Source organism: Palaemon carinicauda, chromosome 1, assembly GCF_036898095.1.
Source record: "Palaemon carinicauda isolate YSFRI2023 chromosome 1, ASM3689809v2, whole genome shotgun sequence".
NCBI classification, from domain to species: Eukaryota; Metazoa; Arthropoda; class Malacostraca; order Decapoda; family Palaemonidae; genus Palaemon; species Palaemon carinicauda.
In genome coordinates, this window is record NC_090725.1 from 208,683,659 (window position 1) to 208,705,868 (window position 22,210).

The 22,210-nt window shown below is 34.0% G+C and overlaps 1 protein-coding gene across 3 annotated transcripts in view; it reads left to right on the forward strand.

Moving 5' to 3' along the window:
- LOC137653700 (endoplasmic reticulum aminopeptidase 1-like) overlaps window positions 1-22,210 on the forward strand; it is a 512,338-nt gene that overhangs the window by 274,519 nt on the left and 215,609 nt on the right. For all 3 annotated transcript variants that reach the window (XM_068387282.1, XM_068387289.1, XM_068387299.1), the window contains 2 exons: window positions 13,498-13,723; window positions 20,041-20,224. In XM_068387282.1, the coding sequence (XP_068243383.1) occupies window positions 13,498-13,723; window positions 20,041-20,224 (410 nt within the window). The remainder of the gene's footprint in view (window positions 1-13,497; window positions 13,724-20,040; window positions 20,225-22,210) is intronic.

Here is a 22,210-nt window from a genome sequence, read left to right on the forward strand (position 1 = left end):
GAAACAGTAGGTGAATTGCTCAATTTTCTTTTATAAAAGAAATGTGAATTACTTATTTTGCTTCTCAAGCAGTAGGTGAATTGCTCAGTTTGCTTTTATAAAAGAAATGTGAATTACTTATTTTGCTTCTGAAACAGTAGGTGAATTGCTCAATTTGCTTTTATAAAAGAAATGGGAATTACTTATTTTGTTTCTCAAGCAGTAGGTGAAATGCTCAATTTGCTTTTATAAAAGAAATGTGAATTACTTATTTTGCTTCTGAAACAGTAGGTGAATTGCTCAATTTGCTTTTATAAAAGAAACGGGAATTACTTATTTTGCTTCTGAAACAGTAGGTGAATTGCTCAACTTGCTTCTAAAAAAGAAATGTGAAGTACTTGTTTTGCTTTTCAAGCTGTAGGTGAATTGCTCAATTTGCTTTTATAAAAGAAATGTGAATTACTTATTTTGCTTCTGAAACAGTAGGTGAATTGCTCAATTTGCTTTTATAAAAGAAATGTGAATTACTTATTTTGCTTCTGAAACAGTAGGTGAATTGCTCAGTTTGCTTTTATAAAAGAAATGTGAATTACTTATTTTGCTTCTGAAACAGTAGGTGAATTGCTCAATTTGCTTTTATGAAAGAAATGGGAATTACTTATTTTGCTTCTCAAGCAGTAGGTGAATTGCTCAATTTGCTTTTATAAAAGAAACGGGAATTACTTATTTTGCTTCTGAAACAGTAGGTGAATTGCTCAACTTGCTTCTAAAAAAGATATGTGAAGTACTTGTTTTGCTTTTCAAGCTGTAGGTGGATTGCTCAATTTGCTTTTATAAAAGAAATGGGAATTACTTATTTTGTTTCTCAAGCAGTAGGTGAATTGCTCAATTTGCTTTTATAAAAGAAATGTGAATTACTTATTTTGCTTCTCAAGCAGTAGGTGAATTGCTCAGTTTGCTTTTATAAAAGAAATGTGAATTACTTATTTTGCTTCTGAAACAGTAGGTGAATTGCTCAATTTGCTTTTATAAAAGAAATGGGAATTACTTATTTTGTTTCGCAAGCAGTAGGTGAAATGCTCAATTTGCTTTTATAAAAGAAATGGGAATTACATGATTTGCTTCTGAAACAGTAGGTGAATTGCTCAATTTGCCTTTATAAAAGAAACGGGAATTACTTATTTTGCTTCTCAAGCAGTAGGTGAATTGCTCAATTGCTCTTACAAAGAAACTGGAATTATTTTATTTGCTTCTGAATCAACATGAATCGCTCAACTTGTTCCTAAAAAGAAGCAGGAATTACTTATTTTGCTTCTCAAGCAGCAGGCGAATTGCTCAATTTGCTTCTATAAATGAAAAATGAATTACTTATTTTGCTTCTAAAGCAGCAGGTGAATTGCTCAATTTGCTTCTATAAATGAAAAATGAATTACTTATTTTGCTTCTAAAGCAGCAGGTGAATAGCTCATTGCTCATACAAAGAAACGGGAATTATTTAATTTGCTTCTGAATCAGCATGAATTACTCAACTTGTTCCTACAAAGAAATTAGTTACTTAATTTGCTTCTGAATCAGTATGAATTTCTCAACTTGTTCCTAAAAAGAAATGAGTTAATCTGTTTCTGAATCAGTATGAATTTTTGAACCTGTTCTAAAAAAGAAATAGGAATTACTTATTTTGCTTTGCAAGCAGCAGGTGTATTGCTCAATTTGCTCCTATAAAAAGAAACGGGAATTACTTAATTTGTCTCTGGAGCAGTAAGTGAACTATTTAATTTTCTTCTAAAACAGAAAGGTAAAATACATAAATTGCTTTTGAAACAATATTGCTTTATTCACTTCTAAAACATCAAGGTGATTCTTTTATATGCTCCTGAAACCAAAATAAATTGCTGACTTTGCCTCTCAAACATGAAAAGTAAAGCGCTCAAGTTGCTTTTGAAACATGAATTGCTGTATTCAAATCTAAAAGACAATGGTGAATATATTAATATACTTTTGAAACAGAAAGAAGATTTAATTACTATGCATCTGAAACAGTAGGAGAATTGTTTGATATACTTCTAAAAGATTAAAACGAACAGCTTGAGGTACTTCTGAAACAGTTAATTGCTAATTTTGCTTCTGAAACAAAAGGGTTATTACGTAATTAACTTCTGAAACAATAGGTAAATTCCTTCATTTGCTTCAAAAACAAAAATAAGAATTACTTATTTTGCTTCTGAAACAGTAGGTGAATTGGGCAATTTCCTCCTTAAATGGAAATGGGAATTACTTAATTTGTGCCTGAAACAGTAAGTGAAAAGCACAATATCCTCTTAATAAAAACATGAGAATCCTTAATTGCACCTGACACGGGTGAATAGCTCAATTTTATCCTGAAACTGAAACAGGAATCATTTTGTTCCTGAAACAGTAGGTGAATTGCTCAACTTGCTCCCAAAAAAGGATCAGGAATTACTTTTTCCTTTTTTTTTAAACTGTAGGAATTGCTCCAATTCCCCCTATAAAAGAAGACAATTGCTAAACTTCCTCCTAAAAGAGAGATAGGAATAACTTAATTTGCCTCTATAACAGTATGAATTGATCAACTTCCTCCAAAAAAGATATAGGACTTGATTAATTTGCTTCTGAAACAGTATGAATTGCTCCAGTTCTTTCTATAAAAGGAACGAAAATTGCCTATTTATTTTTTATGAAACAGTGGCTGAATTGCTCAACTTACTCTTAAAAAAGAAATGGGAATTACTTAATTTGCTTCAGAAACAGTTGGTGAATTGTTCAACTAGCTTTTGATAAAGAAATAGGAATTATTTGATTTGTCTCTGAAATAGTAGAAAGTTCTCACCTTGCTTCTAAAAAATGGGGGAATAACTTAATATGCCCCTGAAACAATATGAATTGCTAACTTCGGTCATAAAAAAAGTAACGGGGATTACTTATTTTGCTTTTGAGACAGTAGGTGAATTGCTCAACGTGCTCGTGAAAGGAAATGGGAATTACTTAATTTGCTTCTGAAACAGTAGGTGAATTGCTCAACTTGCTTTTAAAAAAGAAATGGGAGTTAGTTAATTAGCTTCTGATACAGTATGATTCCTCTAGTTCCTTCTATAAAAGTAACGAGAATTGCCTAATTTGCTTATTAAACAATGACTGAATTGCTCAACTTGCTCATCAAAAACAAATGGGTATTACTTAATTTGCTAATGAAACAGTAAGTGAATTACTCAACTTACTCCTAAAAAGTAAATGGAAATCACTTGATTTGCATCTGGAATACTAGGTAAATTACTCAAATTGCTTTCAAAAAAGAAATAGGAATTTCTTAATTTTCTTCTGAAAAACTATGTATTGCTCAAATTCCTTCTATAAAGGAAATGAGAATTATCTAATTTGCTTATGAAATGGTAGGTGAATTGCTTAACTTGCTCTTAAAAAAGAAATGGGAATTAATTAATTTGCTTATTAAACAGTGGGTGAATTGCTCAACTTACTCATAAAAAAATTACTTAATTTGCCTTTGAAACAGTATGAATGTCTCAACTTGCTCCTAAAAAAGAAATGAGAGTTACTTGATTTATTTTTGAAATTGCATGAAGCTCTTAACTTGTTCCTAAAAAAAAAAAAAAAAATAGAGACAGGAATGACTTAATTTGCATCTGAAACCATATGAGTTGCTAACTTGGTCATAAAAAGATGACGGGATTACTTAATTTGCTTCTGAAACAGTAGGTGAATTACTCAACTTTCTCCTAAAAAAGAAACAAGAATTACTTCATATGCTTTTGAAGCAGTATGAATTGTTTAACTTGCTCTTGAAAAAGAAATTGGAATTACTTAGTTTCCTTCTGAAATAGTATGAATTGCTCAACTTTCTCCTAAAAAAGAAATGGGAATTACTTAATTTGCCTGTATAACAGTATGAATTGCTCAACTTGCTCCCTAAAAAGTTACATGGATTACTTAATTTGCTTTCGAAACAGTATGAATTGCTAAAATTTCTTCTTTAAAAGAAAGGAGAATTACCTAATTTGCTTAGTAATTATGTAATTTGCTTTTGAAAAACATGAATTGCTCAACTTGCTCATAAAAATGGGAACTATTTAATTTATTTCTGAAATAGTACCAAGTGCTTAACTAGTTCCTTAAAAGAAACAAAAATTGCTTCATATGCTTCTGAAGCAATATGAATTGATCTACTTGCCCCTAAAAAAGAAATGGGAATTAATTAATTTGCTTCTGGAACAGTATGAATGACTCAACTTGCTTTTACAAAAGAAATGGGAATTGTTTGATTTGGTCCTGAAACAGTATGATTTGCTCAACTTGATCCCTAAAAAGAAAATGGAATTACTTAATTAGCTTTTGAAATAGTATGAATTACTCAACTTGCTTTTACAAATGAAATGGGAATGATTTAGTTTTCTTCTGAAACAGTATGATTTGCTTAACTTGCTAACTAAAAAGAAAAGGGAATTACTTAATTGGCTTTTGAAACTGTATGAATTGCTCAACTTGCTTTTACAAATGAAATGGGAATCACTTAATTTGCTCCTGAGACAGTATGAATTGCGCAACTTGCTTTTACAAATGAAATGGGAATTACTCAACTTGCTCCTGATGTATAGCTATAACAGGCTGCATGTTTAGTAACAAAGATTAATGTTGAGTTGAACAGGTCAGGTCACTAGGCTTCATGCCTATCACGATCATGAATATTTCAGAAGACTGATTGGGGAATTTATACTAGGCCTGCTAGGTCTTGGATTCTTCCTAAATGACAAGGTTTTCCTCACAATAACAGGAGGGAAAATTGATGCCCTGTCACTTTCTTCCATTTCAACAGAAGTAGGATCTTTTTCATGATTGTATTTCTGACTGTAGTGTCTGATGCTGATATGACCGACTTTTTCTAAATTTTTCATTCTCACTGTTGTCCTCGGTACTTTTTAGCAGACCTGATTGAATTTCGTGATGCAGGCAATTATACCCATGCTTTGGAAAGTCCCCGTACCATAAATGGTGTATAGGCTATTATTGGAGTTGTCAGCCACGCATTGTACAAAATATTCGTCTATGAGTCTTGGAATATTGGTCCTTCTTGTAACAGTGCAGTACTTTTTAAACTTATGCACCTGTGAGTAAGATGAGTAGAATCCATAAGTATGGAGGGTGTCAATGAGAAACCTAGACTCAAAGTGACAGTGCATCTGGACATCACGTGTAATAAAAGGACAAAATATTGCTCTTGGTCTCATAGCTTGCGTAATTACCTGTCCTATAGACCCTATTTTTATTTCCTTTTCTTCACTGACAAAGTGTGTAAGAACAGTTGTAAGGAGGCTTCGATATATGACAGCTTTTGTTTTAAATTCGACATCTGCAGAATTTAAGGGATATATTGTTTTGGAATGGCCAATGTGTTCTTTAATGAATTCAGCAGTGCAGCTGATCGCTCTGATTTTGTCCATCTCATCTGAACAGTCTAGCTGGAAAAAGTCATGGAGAATTTTGGTGTCATTTGCCCTAAATGTAATAACATTCTGCCTTCCACTAACTTCACTAATGAAGATCTCATCACCAAACTTCTTAAGTAGCTGTTTCTTCATGTGGTAAAAACTATGGTTCCTCCCCATCAAGGTACTGTTTTATATTGTTCTCAAGGTCACCTATGGTTGTCTGCTCGTCATCATATTGTCGGAGAGTATCCATTATTTTTTCATATGCTTCATCTCGAGACAGTTCTTTTGGCCTACTATCTTTTACTTTTATTTGTTTTGAAGAATAATGAAGATCCATTTGTTTAATTAGTTTTTTGGGGGGAAAGACTTGCCAGATAGAAAATTTTCATTGCACACTTTGTGATATACAACACTGAGTTCATTGAAGTAATAACAAATTCTATTCTGCCTTTTACTTCTTTAGGTACATAATTTGAACAAACTCTGTAAAGCTCAAGAAACCGTTTCTGAAATTCAACTGTTCTAATAGGTATCAACTTAAAATTCCTTTTCTTCCCATCATATTTACCTGATATCCCACAAAACCAGTACATGTCCTTGGAGGAAAATTTTAGATCTGTAGACCTTTTTCAGTATCCAGTACTTCCTGCTTCCATTGTATTAAAAGATGTTTTTTGATAGTTGAATTGTTCAACTTCATGGGAATTGTAATAATTTCGTCGGCACTCAATATGCACACATTGACAAGTGGTTATGAATACCTCTTCTCCAGGCTCCTTATTTTATGCTTTCATAAACTTTCTGACACAGAGTGGTAATGCCTAATTCACCCAGTCGCTGCTGGAAGAACACAATTCTCCATCTTAGCATAGAAAAAAATAGAAACGGTTCCAGTAAGTGCTTAGAAATATAGCCTACAGTTAGATTGCATGAAAAACGTGATTTTGAGGTATGGGATCCTTAGATTCAGTATAAGAGTAATTGTAGCATTTTGAAACCAGTTCCATCTGAAAGAGAAGGCTAGAGAACTTAGGATTTGACAGGAAATGGTTAAATTTAGCTTATTTTGTACCGGAAATAGAACTTTATAATTGTAAATCTGTGAAAAACACCAGCTTCTGTGTAAACAAAGGCTTAAGAAACCATGTTCCACCAAAAATACAGGTTTATGATTTTAATGTTGTAAAAATGACCCCAGCAAAGCAAAAAAAAATCATGTTTAGTTAATATTGCCATTTCCTTTGGATTCTGCAATTTTTGGTTTTCATATAATGGACTACTGTGCCTTTTCAGGAATTTGGGGATTCTAATAAAATTTTGAGATCTCTCCTGTTACCAACTCAGTTCATTCTCTTTGTAGATGACCTTAGCCTCAGTTTCTTCTAGGCTTCCCTGTCCAACAGGAGGATCCAACACTTCCCGAGTTTGTTGAAAGAGTTCTGGAAAAGAAGAGATGTCAGCACTCCAGTGGAGGCTTCTACTTGGAACCATGGCTGCCTTGTAGAAGTTAATCCCACTTTTAGTTAAGAATGAAACCTTTTCAGTTTCATTTGGGCTGCTACTGGGACAGACATCTGGGCCCAGAGCTAGTGATGCTTCGATAAAATAAGTTGGGAGCAACTTTGGAAGCTGTGCACCTGACAGATCTTCAGACCGAATAGAAGTATGATCTACACATCATCAATGTGCTAGAGATATTGGCAGTGTGGATGGTGTTTAGGATTATAGAGAACTGGGGAGTCTACAAATTCACAACACCATAAAGAGTAGTATCCCCCTTTACATTGTTTTAATATTCGTCAGTTCCAATTTAACATTGATTATTCTTAAATATTGAATACAGAAATGTAATCCTCATTACACCATTTTAAACAATCTTACTTCGGTCTCAACGTGAAACCATTACAATAGAAAATGGCAAAAAAGATTAAAATTATATCAAAAAAATAGTAAATACGTATATTCATTATGAAAATACGTACAAAAGGAAAACACAAAGTACGTTTTGACAACTATATCCCGCCAAAATGCTGTTGGCTTTGTTGCTTTGTAAATGTGGAGAATTTTTTTTTCTGAGTGGGAACTTAGTCCGGGAAAGTCTCCTTATGACAGTTACATAAAGTTCAACAGGGGAGGATAATGAGCACTTACTCTCGGGGCACAAACGTCCTGCTAATACTTTACTGTCACAATTTACTAACCATCACTCTTAAATACAAAAGGGGGAAATTTTACTGTCCAGAGGCCGGAGAATTCCACACGTAGAATTAGAAATAATTTATGGCTACTCTAGCTTTGTCAGGTCTATAGTCATCTCATTCTCAGGCTCTGTTCCGACTCCGTCCCAGCTACCCCAATGAGATGCTGGACAGGTATTTTACGTTAATGTAATTAGACAAAATCCAAAATGGGAGCAGTGATGTAAAGTAGTTTAAAAGTTTAAAGATAAGGATCTTTACCTTCGAAGCAAATATATTAATGCAAAGTTCCTCGCTGTTACCACCTATAGACTTACTTAGGTTTACTCTTTAAATGTTGGGTATTTTGTCCCGTGATCAACTATTCAATTCACACATTAAAATAAATGTGGGAGCAAAAATACGAGAGAGGTTTAATTAACCTAATATTAATATATTCACAAATTTACATTAAAAGAAAACGAACATCTTAACAGCACAAAAAATGGTATAAAATTAAATTCAAATAATGAAAAATGGTTTAGACGCGTGGTCTACAATAATCAAAAATCAAAATGGGGTCGGGCACGTGGCCCACGTGACCCAGAGACTGTGCTAGTCTCAAACCAGAAATTAATATCCAAGAAAAATATATACACACAATCCCACCACACACAGTCCGAATAGTGTAAAAGCCAGGTTCCCTATCAAGTTAAAATTAGTCTAAGCTAAAAATTGGGGGAATAACTATGGCCATTTGTAGTAGTACCTGCACTCCTTTGATGATCAGTCCTATGCACGTGATGGCTGTTGACCTGGTTGCACTTTGCACTCTTTACTGGCCCACCCCAAGAATCCTCGTTTGTGGCAATAGGTTTCCAGGTTCCACTCCTTCACTGTCTCCAGCCGGCAGCCACAGAACTCCTTGGTGAGTCACGTTTTGGGAGAGGGGGTGAGCCAGAGGTGCACAGGTTCACTGACCAGGCAGGTCAGTAGGCCAGGGCGGCTTCTAATCGAATGGGCCCGATACTAATGTCGAGGAAATCACCTGGCTTCACCTTTCCAGACAGTTGACGGCCATGATGCGCACGTTAATCCATTGGGGGAGCCATATCGGGACTTCAGGACAGGGCAATATATTGTTGCAAGGAGTGCAGAGGAGGCAGGATTTTGTACTAAATACTTTAGAGAAATCTTGCTGCTCTAAGGGAGTTTATATATACAATAATCCTACCTATACTGGCTTGCTAAAATTTAATAGTTTAAATGATTAATTAGCAATGGGCTGGTGCGATGGGCATACATCTTAAAATTAACAAACCTTAATTGGTATTGAGAAATATAAGATGCAATAATTCAGTAATATTGAAATTTAGATCAAAATTAAGTTTAGGAATTTAATCTCGACCCATGTAGTTAAGGAAAGAACCAACATACGCCGGGGTAACTAAGGCCCTCTGTTGTGCGTATCTACGCTGTGACGTCACGAGCATGGCGTGCGCCACTGTCAACAAGTTTTAGTTTAGAATAGTCCTCCCTGTGTTTCGTTAAAGAAAACTGAATGTAGGAGAGAACGTTTAAGGGGTAGCTACAGTATTAGTAGAAGAGAGTTAAAAATATGATTGAAAGAAGAAGAGTGAAGAAAATTCTTCACAGTAAAGTCAAACCATTTTTTTTTAGTAGTTGTCAATAGTATGGTGTACTTAATGCTGATTTTATGGCAGTTGAAGAAAGAAATGAAAGGGTAAGCTAAAATATTTCATTAAAAATAAAAACAAGGATTACAATATTGAAAGAAATAACCAATTCACAATACATAGTTGCAAACAGCTTTTCCCCTGGTTCAGCAAGAATACCTACCACTACTTATGTAGCTTAGTTATTTACCATTTTTTCTGTGCTGTATAGCCTATACTTATTGAAGTTATCCTTTTGAATCTCCGTAAACTTTTCATATTTTAGACATGTCTTCCAAAATCATTAAAGCCAACGAGTCTAAGAGACATGTCATTACAAAGAAAGATAAATTGGACATGGTAAAGAGATATGATAATGGTGAAGTGTTTAACATTGCACGTTTCCTAGGCCTGGCTCAGACAAGGTGTCCACCATTACTTTACTGAAAAGGCTCCATCATCAAAAACTTCTTCTATAAATGTTAAAAGAGGCAGAATCTGTGATGAAACAAAATGCTTATTATCCCTTTGGATAAGAGAGGCATAATCTGTGATAACGTAGGGTGCTTATTATCCCTTTGGATAGAAAGGCAAACACAGGAGCGAATTCCTACGAGCCAAGTGCAAATTCAAGAGTACGCCAAGTCTTTGTTTAAGGACTTGCGTAAAAAACTTTGAAATGTAAAGGACACTTCATTTGCTGCAATTCATAAGTGGTGGATTTAAGATTTCTTTATTTTGCACAATCATAAAATTCAGGGAGAAGTTGCTGCTAGTGATATCGTTGCTGCTGAGGAATTTCCCGTCTTCCTGAAAAAATTCATCAAAAGGAAAAATTATTTTCAACTGAACTCGTCTTCAATGTCGATGAGACGTGCTTATTTTGGAAGCAAATACCTGATTGTTCATGTATTTCTAAGGAAGAAAAAACTGTCAAAGTACAAGGTAGCCAAAGAAAGGCTAATATTAATGTTAGGGAGTAGCCGAATTTCAAGCTTAACTCATTGTTAGTGTATCATCCTCAAAACCGTCTCAAGGTTCACACTTCCTTTGATTTGCATGGCCAATCTGAAGGTATGGGTCACCATAGCCATTTTTGAACAATGATTCAATAGCCATTTTATACCATAAGTCAAGGAGTACTGTAGGGCAAAGAAGTATCCTTTCAAGGTTATATTGATCCTTGATAATGCTCCCAGAGATTCCATGCATTCTGAATGACCTTGATGCAAATGTGAAAATTGTTTGCTTGCCACCTAACACCACATTTTTATGCAACCTATAAACCAAGATATCATAGCGATTGTCAAGCGGTTATATTTGTGGCGTACCTTACGCCAGGCATTTGAGGCTACTACAATAAAGGATGTGATGAATATTTGTGAGTTTTGGAAGGGCTACAATATTCGTCCGGCAGTGTTAAACATAATTGCTTCTTGGACTGAAGTAATTCAAACATCAATGGTGTATAAAAAAAAAAAAAAAAACTGTGCCATCAATTTGTGCATGATATCAAAGTTTTCAGGAGCCAGTAAAGGATATTTTGAGGAATTTTATATCCCTTACTGAAGAACTGCAGATAGAATTGGAAAAATAAAATTTTTACCAGTTGATCGAGGGTCATAAGCAACCGCTGACAAGTGAAGAATTGTTGTAGAGGAGCAAAAGAAAACTGAAGAAAGTTTCCCTGATTCAGAACCAGAAAACAGCTCAAAGAAATTTCGTGGGTTCTTTACCATTTATCAAACTTTGTCGATTTTTGAGGCAGAGGATCCTTCAGCCGAACGTTATGCTGAAATATCTAATGGTGTAGAATATTTATTCTGACTAAAGAACAATAATTTTCAACGACAAGACAAGGAACACTATTCAGTAAATGCTTGATCAGTTCCTAGTAAGAGTAGAAGAACAAAAAACTATGAAGTAATCACCTGATCTCAACACCGAAGAACCACTGCCATTGACGTTAAGTTTTACATTAAAAACCTCGTGTAGTAATTATAACAATTAAATTTCAACTTTACCATCAACCATGTTATTCTTCTCCTCCAATAACTAATTCATTACTTTCAATTCCACCTTTTTCATGTCCAGTAAGCATAAAGGATGCCAATTTCTAGGCAAAGTAAAAATTTTTTAATGTGCTAATACAGTATTAACATAATAGTTAATGGCATTGTAACATTGTTTATTCCCCCCCTCTCTCTCTCTCTCTCTCTCTCTCTCTCTCTCTCTCTCTCTCTCTCTCTCTCTCTCTCTCTCTCTCTCTCACTGTTAAAACTTAAATTTGATTCGAATTTTATCTTTACAGTACTCGACAGTACCATATAGAATCTGTACTTGACATGGAAGCTTATTTATGTAGGTGTGTGATTTTTATAAAAAGAAGGGAGATTGTATATACTTTTTCGTGTTTATTGTGTGTAGACTATAGGGGTCATATAAGCCAGGTGTATTGGAACAAATTAACAAAATAAAGTTCAGAAGACAGGGTGGAACTTGTTTTAGTTAGGAAGGGTTCTATTGTGGTGGACAGAGGAGAAGGACTTTCCCATATTACCCAGTTTTTTCTAAGGAAATAAAACATTCTGGTATGTCAGCTGAGCCTCAGATGAACCAAGACATGAGGAAAGTATGAGGAAAAACAACAGAAGAAATGTTTGTAACCACTCGAGGTTAAAAGTTCGACATATACTGCTCACCTTTCCAGGACACCCTGGCTGGGGTAGTGGATACCATGCTCCAAGAGTGTTTGAACCTGAGCATCTATGTGCATCCCCCATTTTCAGGCATTCAATAGGTACAGTACTTAAGCTGTGAATCTCTTTATATTTGAATCAGAGGGAGTGGTTCAAAGGCGTGTGGTGTCTAGTGGGCCCACTGAAAATGCTGGAAAAAAGGGTTTTCAAATAATTGTGCTCCCTCTTGTTGAACCAAAGCCCCCACCCTTCCCCCTATTCTTCATCTGACTGCATTGAGGCTCTCCACTGTTTCCTAGGTTTTCAATCATAGTGGACAAAAGAATGTTCAATGATAAGTTGTATTGGCAGGGTGTATTCCACCAACACAAGTTTTGATCATATTATTAAGTTCTTCTAGTTCTTTTGGTAAGAAGATAATTTTTGGTCACAATCATCAGTGGTGTCAGATGTGTTGACACCATTACTACAAATTGGATCTGGCCAACAGTTCAGTGATCAGGGGATACTATATGTTCTGTCATTGTAGTGAAGCTAATAGTTTTTGAAATAATTCGGTGGAATATGGACTATGTTTCCCAATTCTTGAGGAAGGTTTCCTTTGAGCCTTTGAAAACTGCCAGTATTGGGAATTTTATGGTTGAGACTGTTCTTGTTGGTGTTGACCTTTGTAAAGAGAGTAAGGAAATTGCAAGGTTGGCTTCTTTTCTGTGGAAACAGTTCTTTCCTTACTTCCAGAGTTCTGGTCCAAAAATGACATTTTGATGAAGGTTTGACCTTGATACCTAGATACATCTTCATTAGAATGGGAATTGTGGGGTTGTTTTTTTCCTTGAATTTTTCGAGTAAATATCACATATTAATACTAAGTACTGTACTTTTAACACAATCCCTGTTTATATTTCTCACTCTGGCAAATATTTTGCATGCTTTGTCTGTTCATACTTAATGCATATGAATTATGAAATCTTGTAAAATACTTTACAGCATAACTATTTTGCAGATCAATTCTTTGTTAAATTATACTTTTATAAATTAATGTACTTTATTGTACTTAAGACATCTCCCTAAATGTGTTTCTGTCTTTATTAAATGGGAATCATGAATGGTTATTGCAATCCAGTACAATATCCTTGTTTTACAGTTTGTTTCATAGATGCTTTATAGTATGTGGTTAAATAGGCAAAAGATTAATGTTTGAACTGTAAGGTAATTTTGATTTACAGAATTATGGATTGAATTATCCACAAAATATTCCCACCATCATATCCTATGTTCATTAATACTCGAGAGTGGTATTAACCAAGCCTTCAATTTATAGTGGACAGGTCATCCTCTAGCATAAGAAGTTTACTATCAATGTAAAATTTGTGGTTTGATTTTAAAGTTTTTCCATTTTAAGATATTTTGTACTTGATGTACCATGAAATTATTTTACTGCATGTCTTTTGTTTGTTGATAAAGTTTATCATCTTTGAAAATTTATAGAGGGTTTACATTGCAGATGATTGATGAATTTCAAGAAAGTAAAGACATGAGCACCTACTTAGTGGCCTTTATTGTTTGTGATTATGATAAAGTAACTAATTTCACTGATAATAAGGTGGCTGTGTCTGTATATGCACCCCCCACAATGATCAGCCAAGCAAATTATGCACTACGAATGGCAACTCATATCTTGGAGTTTTACGAGTCATTCTTTGGTGTGGCATATCCTCTTCCAAAACAAGGTAAGTAGGGAACTCAATTCCTTTAGATAATATTTGCCTTAGATTGACTGGGGAAACAAAAAATTGTATAGTTGTAAATTAATCTTGATATATTTTAAAGTATGTTAACTCTTTTCTTATGTCATTCTACCATTGTATATTTTGTATTAAGTGAAATAGGTTAATTTTACTATAATCCATTTGCTTTTACATAGCCTTTCATCATCTGTGCAAAATGTCTAACACTTTATAAAGGTGAATCCCTTAATATGGGGCTATTGCATTGCTAACAAATTGCTATTTTTCATAGATAAATAGTTCAGAAAAGCTCTTACCGGGTTTATTATGAAATAAATTATCTTTAATTATCTGTCACGAACAGACTTCATTAAATTTACATATTTGAGAGGAGCTCCATAATAACACAGGACTCTCCGCAAAATTGGCCGGTGCACACTATCAAAGGCTAGTCCACAAATGCCATCAAAGGTGGATTTCTATATTCTACACATTGCTCTACTACATGTCTTAAAATGAAAATTTGGTCAGTATAACCTCTACCTTTTCTAAATCCCTCTTGTTCATCTCTTCAGTTTTCATCAATCTTTCTCTCTAGTCTCTTTAGAATGAGCATGCTATATATTTTCATGACAACTGACGTAAATGGGATGCCTCTGTAATTATTACAATCAGTCAGATCTTTTTTTGCCATTTTCACTAACACTTCTAGCTCCCATTCTTCAAGCTTTGCCTACTCACGCCACATTCTACAAAATAATCTTGTAAGTAATCTGCGAGACACTTGTAAGTAATCTAGGTGTCACTTCACTTTCGGCCAATATCATCTCAGCAGTTATTCCATCGTATCCAGGGGCATCTCCATCTCTTTAGTTTTTGATGATAGCATCCACTCCAAACACACTGAATCCATTCATGGGCTCATCAAGGTCTTCCTCAGCTTCAAGTATATTAATCAAATTATTCCCTTATCTCCTATTCATAACCTCACTAAAGTGTTCCATCCAACGTTGCCTTTCTTCATCTTCTGTTATAACAGATCCATCTCTCTTTTTGATGGGTATATGCTTCTTCCTCTTTGCTCTCATAGAAATTTCATTGATAATTCTATGAGCAATTCTTACACCATAGCGACTCCCTGAATTCATAGTTTTGTCAGCCTCATTTGCTTTCCTGTCTAAATATTCTCTACAGTCATTCCTGGCATTTCTTTTGACCTCATTGTCAATACTGGAATGAATTATCTGTCATAATAGCTGTATTAACTCAAAAATCTTCTGATACTCGTTGAGGTCCTGATACTCATGAGAATACTGCAGTCATTCATCCTTGATACACCTTCCTGTTCTCATTCTCATCCATTCTAAGTGTTCAGCAATTTTCCAGGGTTTTATGACTTTTACACATAAAAGTTCCTGTCTGCCGAATGCATCTTTCAGGCTTCAGAGTCTTGTTTTCTTCAAAGATAATCCTTGCCAATAGCCCTCTTGTGAACCATAACTACTGTAATGGTTCCTTTGATTTTTTCGGTATTACTACTGATGCCAAGTTATGCACTGGCTCTCACTGCCCTACTGTCTCCTTCCTCTTGCATCTTACTTGTAATTGGTTAGCCTACACCTCTATATCTATATGCGAAGCTTCTACCTGCTTCTGTTGCTCACGAAAGCACCTGGATCCAGCACTCTTTCATTGCTATTTGCTTTTGTAACTTCCAATTACTGTACTCATTTGTTCTGCTACCTCTTCCCTTCTCTTCAACCCGCAAGTCAGTTTGTATGCCTGTCTCTATTCACTTTCTTGATTTTCGTGATTTGTTAAGGCTCTTATTAATAGCCACTCTAATCAGAATTTGAATAGTTCTTCATATGCCAACTGCTCCTCAAAGCACTGTCTTTCAGTTCTTGGTGGCACCATGCCTATGTAACACATAATGGATTAGTCTTCAACATTTCTTCCTTGTGTGTAATGTAATAAGTGTGACTAAAATTAGCAAAATAAGTTTAAAAAAGACAGAGATCAGTTTATGAAAATTAATATAATTCTTTAAAATCGGTAATTAATAAACTATCTTTACTGGCTGTTTAATGAGGATAAGTGAGAAAAACTTGCAGCAAATGCTGAGGGCCTTGATAAATATGTAAAAATTTCTTCTGTAAACTCTGTTTAATTCGAACTTATTGTGGGAACCTGTATGGATGTGCTGATCATTGGTTATGATGGCACTAACAATCATGACGAGTATAACGAAGTTGGTTTATCAATGCAAAGCTGTTAAGTACAAATTCTTGTAAACACATATTAAGTGTTTACACTTGTGCCTTGTAAATAAGTAATCTAGCTTACCAGAAAGTCAGCGCAACAGAAGTAGCAAATGCTAGTCGGGCTAATAACCGTTAATCGTAACCGAGGGAAGCTTATCTATTAATTTGCTTAATTAGTATATGATATGCAAGGAAATACTAATTTTTCTAACTAACACAAAAATTAGTATGTTTATTTACTCTTTTACTGTGTAAAGAAGTTCAAGTAGCTTACATTGCTATGCAACTGTCATGAGTCTTTCCTGAATTGTCTACGATAGCAAATACATGCTGCAAAATTATCATAAACTTTTATCAATGTTCAGTTTACACATTACTATACTGTATTATGGTTTCGAATGTCATCGGCCAATAATAATCAGAAAAGTTGAAAAAATGGATGAGAGCTTTACTCTCTTTTTTTCATAAATGATCTTAAGCTAGCCAATCATTGGCAACGAACATAGGAACTTGATTCATGAATATTCATTATATATATTTTTGGCATTTTTAGAGAAAATATAGAATACAGAATTAAACTATAAAGGTAAAAACATTATGAAATCTTTGAATTTAAATAAAGGAAAGGATACCATGAGAACATCATTGACCAAGTGACTATAATATCTGACAATACCATAGGGATTTGGAGTTTTGGGACTAGAATGAAACACACTTTTATGTATCTACTACTTAATTTAGTTATTTACAGTCACATACATTTTCTTTCTATATAATTAGGATTTTATCTTAAATAGTAATTTGGAAACTAAGTTTAATACTAATTTTATAAAACAGATAGCCTATTACTCTTACATTTCACATTGAGTGAAAGTATTGTTCACATTGAAAAAAATCAACTTAATATTTATCTAGACCAATGAAGATATTGAATACATTCAATCATCAAACCAATCGACTAAATTTGATATTTCACAGTAACAGTAAAGTTGATAATAAATATACTCAACTACAAAACGCTCCGACGCAATAACTTAAGAATATCATGTATCATAACACCTCATATGTGCATTTTACTTTGTAAGAATTGAAATTGCACTGAGAAATACAACTATTGATATAGATAAATCATATCATAATACAATACTTATAACTAAACGTAAATAAAATCTTTCTCATGGCCTTTAATCACAACTTCCATCTAGAAATGTTTATTTTTTTCCAGGAAAGTAGTTTTACATACACAATAAATAAACAATAAGGGCTTGTTGTTTTTTTGTTTCACCTTAATTACATGTAAACCCTTGACTATTTAACAAATGCTCTTTTCATATACAATGTAACTTTCAACAGTTTTGATACAAGGTATGAATATTGCAACAAGAGACAATATTCTCTTTATGAATATCACAATGGCCATAGCACTCAATAATGTCTTTCAAGTATTACATTGGTCACTTGCAAGTCTTAAACTTTTTAGCTGTAACACCCTGAAGATTTTATACTTCTAAGTTCACATTTAGCCTTATAGGTATGTCTCACTTCCTACTGTACATTACTCCAACTTTCACTCTCTGTAAAGCTGGTAAACGAATCTGCTGTGATCCAAGAAGTTTACTGTCATATTTATCAAAAAAGAATGAGTCATCACTGCTCTCACTAATATAAAAGGGCCACAGAGGCCACTCTCAATATCTGATTAGCTTGCAAAAGAAAATAATTGGTAGAAATCACCAAATAGGAGAAAAATCTTGAAATAAAATTTAGTAAAAACCTTTACATACATCCAAGGTGATAAAAGTATGTAATGATTTTCTGCACTGCACAAGAAACTATATATTTAGATATTTCATTGAATTTTATTCCTAACTGTGATTTAAAGTAATTTTTAATTTCCTTTTGATTAACATCACACAGTCATTGTAATGTAGTACTTATAAGGGTGAGATCATCACCAGAAAATAAAGACATTTAAATCAAGATTTTATATCTTAGTGATTTTTTTGTGTGTATACTCAGTTATTTTGAATAATTTCAAAGTAGTATTTCAAGATTTTATGAACGGAATGATTAGTAATTTTTTATTTGGAATCTCTTGCCCTTTGTTTTCAGAGTATCCAAAAAGGTTGCTGTAAAAGACAAATCTTCTCAGACAACTTCTTTCATGAACGTTGCATCCAAACTTTTACATTCTATATCTACCCACATGGAGAGTGTCCAGTGTACTCTTAAGAGATTAGGGGTTTTGAAGACCCTCATAGATTGCTTATTTTAGGTTTCAAAAGACAGTCTACCAAGCTTTATCAAGGTTAATGGAGTGTTTATTTTGATTGGTACAAATCAAGGAATGTGTCAGTAATTAGGTATATCTTGGCTCCTGTAATTTCTTTGCTTTTCATTTTTCATAAAAAGAATCAGATCCATGCCTAATACTTCCTCAAAATTCATAGAATGTGATTTATCTGTTTCAGGTATTATTAGAAATGTATTTAGGTTTTTTTTTTTTTATTGAAAAACCTCAAGTAGGCAGAGAATTTTTTTGGAATCTTAATACAGTATTACAATATCTAAAAGGTTCAGAATCTTTAACCTTTTGAAAATCTTTCTATTAAAGATCTAACAACTGAAACCCTTTTCCTCTTGGCATTAGCATCAGCTAAACGCATCTGTGAAGTACAAGCTCTTTCTTGTAACTTAGTTGTTGAAGAACATTAGATGATCATATCTCATGCCTACAACCAGAACTACGAATAATTAAAATAAGGGTTTACCACATTCTTTCAAATCCCCTCTTTGTAAAAGAAAGTTAGATAACTTCAGAAAATAGATGTCTTTGATCAGTGAGGGCTGATAAATATTATTTGACCAAAACTGTAGACATTTGTGGTAATGTTCCTTATTTCTTTAAGGGATTTGGATTCCTAATTACTCTTTGCTGCGAATGTTGCGTTCTTTCTGGTTGAAAGATTGGTCACTGAGAATCACAAGGAGTTGTATTCAAGTCAAATGAAAGACTGAAAGTTAGGTTGGATGATATTAGGAGTGCAGCTACTTCTCTGAAGTTTTGTAGGAATACTTCCTAGAAAGAGTTTTAGCATCATCTCAGTGGAATACCTAATTGGTATTCCTAAGCATTATCATAAAGAATCCTGGTTCTCTTATTAAGATTCTTTGTCAGTAAATAGCTGCTTTTGATATGATTTAATTAAAGTTTTATTTTTCCATTTTATTAAGAGGTGAATTTCATAAGTATTATGTTTATACTTTTCCTATTGGACAACCAGTATTGGATGAAGTATATCGATAAGTAGTAGGTTTTGATAGGGGTTTAGAAACACCATCTGAGGAGTCAAGTAATGATATTAGTTGCAACGGTTTGGTACCGAAGTACTAGCTTGACAGGCGAGTCTTCATGTGAAAAATAATGTATCATTTTAAGGATATACATTTTGAGGCCTCTTTCCTTCATGACCCACCTACATCACTTAAGGAATCAGCAATATGGACATCAAGGGAGATTCATAGAAATAAGAGGAATTTGAATTATAGAATTTATTTCTATACTTACCTATGTTCATATGCATGCACTACCTCTTCCACAATAACTAATGCTGTCAAGAGCATAGGATATTAGTTTTGACTTAGAGACTGAAGAGGTAGGTGATTGCTAGCTACACCATGTTTGTTGATATTAGTCGCCAAATGTCACATTGGTGGGCGAGACATAGCAAATTGAAATGATGGGAAATTTTTGTTTTTGGGGAGGGGTTACATTAACTTAGTCAGCTTTTGAGGACAAGGGAAAATGAATATCAGGTGAGTATGGAAAAAAAAGTATTGTTAAAATTAAATTCTTGTGGAGTATATGAAGCTTTGGGCAGGTTTATGAAAGTCTATGTAAAAGTAATTGTTTTTAATTGAAAAATTTCATTTAGAAAATTTAAGTATATTTTAAGGTTCCTGGTCCCTTGTTTAGTAAGAGATAATGATGATTGAAGTGTACTGTAAATTTTGGTGGTAGGTTTGTAGTTGTAGTAAATAAGATCTTCTTGGCAGATTTGATTGCAATACCTGATTTTGGAGCTGGTGCTATGGAAAACTGGGGTTTGATTACTTATCGAGAAACTGCTCTTATGTATGATCCAGTTCATACCTCATCACAAGCACAACAAAGAGTAGCAGTTGTCATAGCTCATGAACTGGCACATCAGTGGTTTGGAAATCTGGTTACAATGTCATGGTAAGGTTTATCTCTTAGACTTTCACTATTTTGTAACTTTTTTTTTTGTACATACTAACCCTTATTTTCTTTAAGCTCAATTCTAAATATCCATCAATATTATAAATGTTTCAAATAAAGTTTTCAATTTATTTTGGCAGATGTATGAGGAATTATCTCCATGTTATGTAGGTTAATGTCTTGTCTAGTTGAGGATATGATCAACTAGACTTCTTGCCAGTCATCATTCCATTATATCTCTGTTCACTCCTTTTGACTGCTCTTTTCCCATTCTCATCGCATACTATAAACGAGATGCCTGATATCCTGAAATATGTTGATGTAGCAGTATCAATTGAAATGCCAAACTATCTGCTGGTTGGGTCAAGCACAATGTTGTCCTACCTTGACTTCACAGCTAAAGCCTCACTAATCCTTCTTCAAACATTGTGGTTACTGGAGGTCAAGGAAATTGCACACCAAGTTCAACAGCTCCTCTTACACTGGATGGACTGCTTCTTCATTACTTTCATGAGAAAACTTGATAAAGCCAATTATATCATGGGAGGGTTCAAACTGTCTTCATACAAGGAGTAGATATAAAAAGAGCACCAATGTGACTCAGAAAAAATTCACTTAGTAGGGTAGGAAGCTATTGACCTATTGTTCAGGGCCATGTGAGCCAAGAACATCTCGAGAGTCAGGAATACCTCTTCTTGTGGTTCCTTGGTATAGCTATTAATTTCTATTTTGCAATCACACAGACATCTCTCATATTGAGAGATAGGTTAAGTAGCTTTTATTCATGATGATATTTTGCCCGAGAGTAGTTGAAATGAAGCTTTATACCAAATTTAGCATGAACTTTATCATTATCTTTGTAATGATTTGAGCCAATTTTTTAATTTAGTAGGCTAACTCTACTGCCCTGGTGTTTGCAGCAGGTAGTCTCTTATGCAAGGCACTAATCTTTTACCAGTGTATGTCCTTCACTAGTGAAAGCAGAGCTTATGATGCTATGACTCAAGATTCCTGGTATTTTTTTCTTTTACAGAAGATAGATGAATATTTTTCATTGTACAGTTTTTTGCAACCCAAAATAATTGAAGAATAGTGAAAAATCATTGTTAATTTTGATTACATGCAGTTTTATGTTTTTGCTTATGGCTACTTGTATGGTATGTTTGTGCTCATTACATCATAAAGTGAATTTTAACAGAGCTTTTGAGGTATTTGGCATTCTAGTCTGGATTTAGTTTGACCTCTGACTTCCACTTGCTTTTATGTCTGTTTTTCTCTGTTTCGCCAAGAATTTCATCATGCTAAAGAGGAAAAGACAATTAATACATCTTGCTAACATACAGAAGAAGAAAATTCACGGTAATATTCACTTGTTATCAAGATTATAAGTGGAGTTAGTGAAGGAGAAAGAGAGAATAGGAAAAAACATGGGGGGACCGGGAGAGTAAAGAAGCAAGATATTGGGCAAAGGGATCTTCATTTTTAATTGAAATATCATGAATAAAATTTTTTTGGTGTATTTATACCCAAAAAGTAATATAAAATTCATAATAATCATGAATTATTAATTTTGTCTTTGTGAAAATACAAAGAAAAGCTTTTTAAGGCTGTATCTTAAAACTATACTTATTAATCTTAAAATTCTATCTTTTCCCATAGTTTTAAAGCTAAAGCATTTATTGTTCTGTGGCTGGGATACAGTTGGCGCTATTGCATCATGTTTCCAAATCGCTCAGAAATGCTTAGTTATTTAGACTTATTATTGTAGGAATATATTTTACATTATTCTTTTTCAGTGTGGTATGATTATGGGTATCCCAATCCCTTTTTATGGTGTTTCTTGTGTTTTTTTTTATCAGCATTGACTAAGGCTAGCTCCGCCCAGGCTGGCAGCCATGCCTAGTAAATTTTCTCTTGTGCACCATCCCCTTCTTTCACTTAACCTTACTGGTTTTGTGAGGCTGCCCATCCTCCCATGTTGTCGAA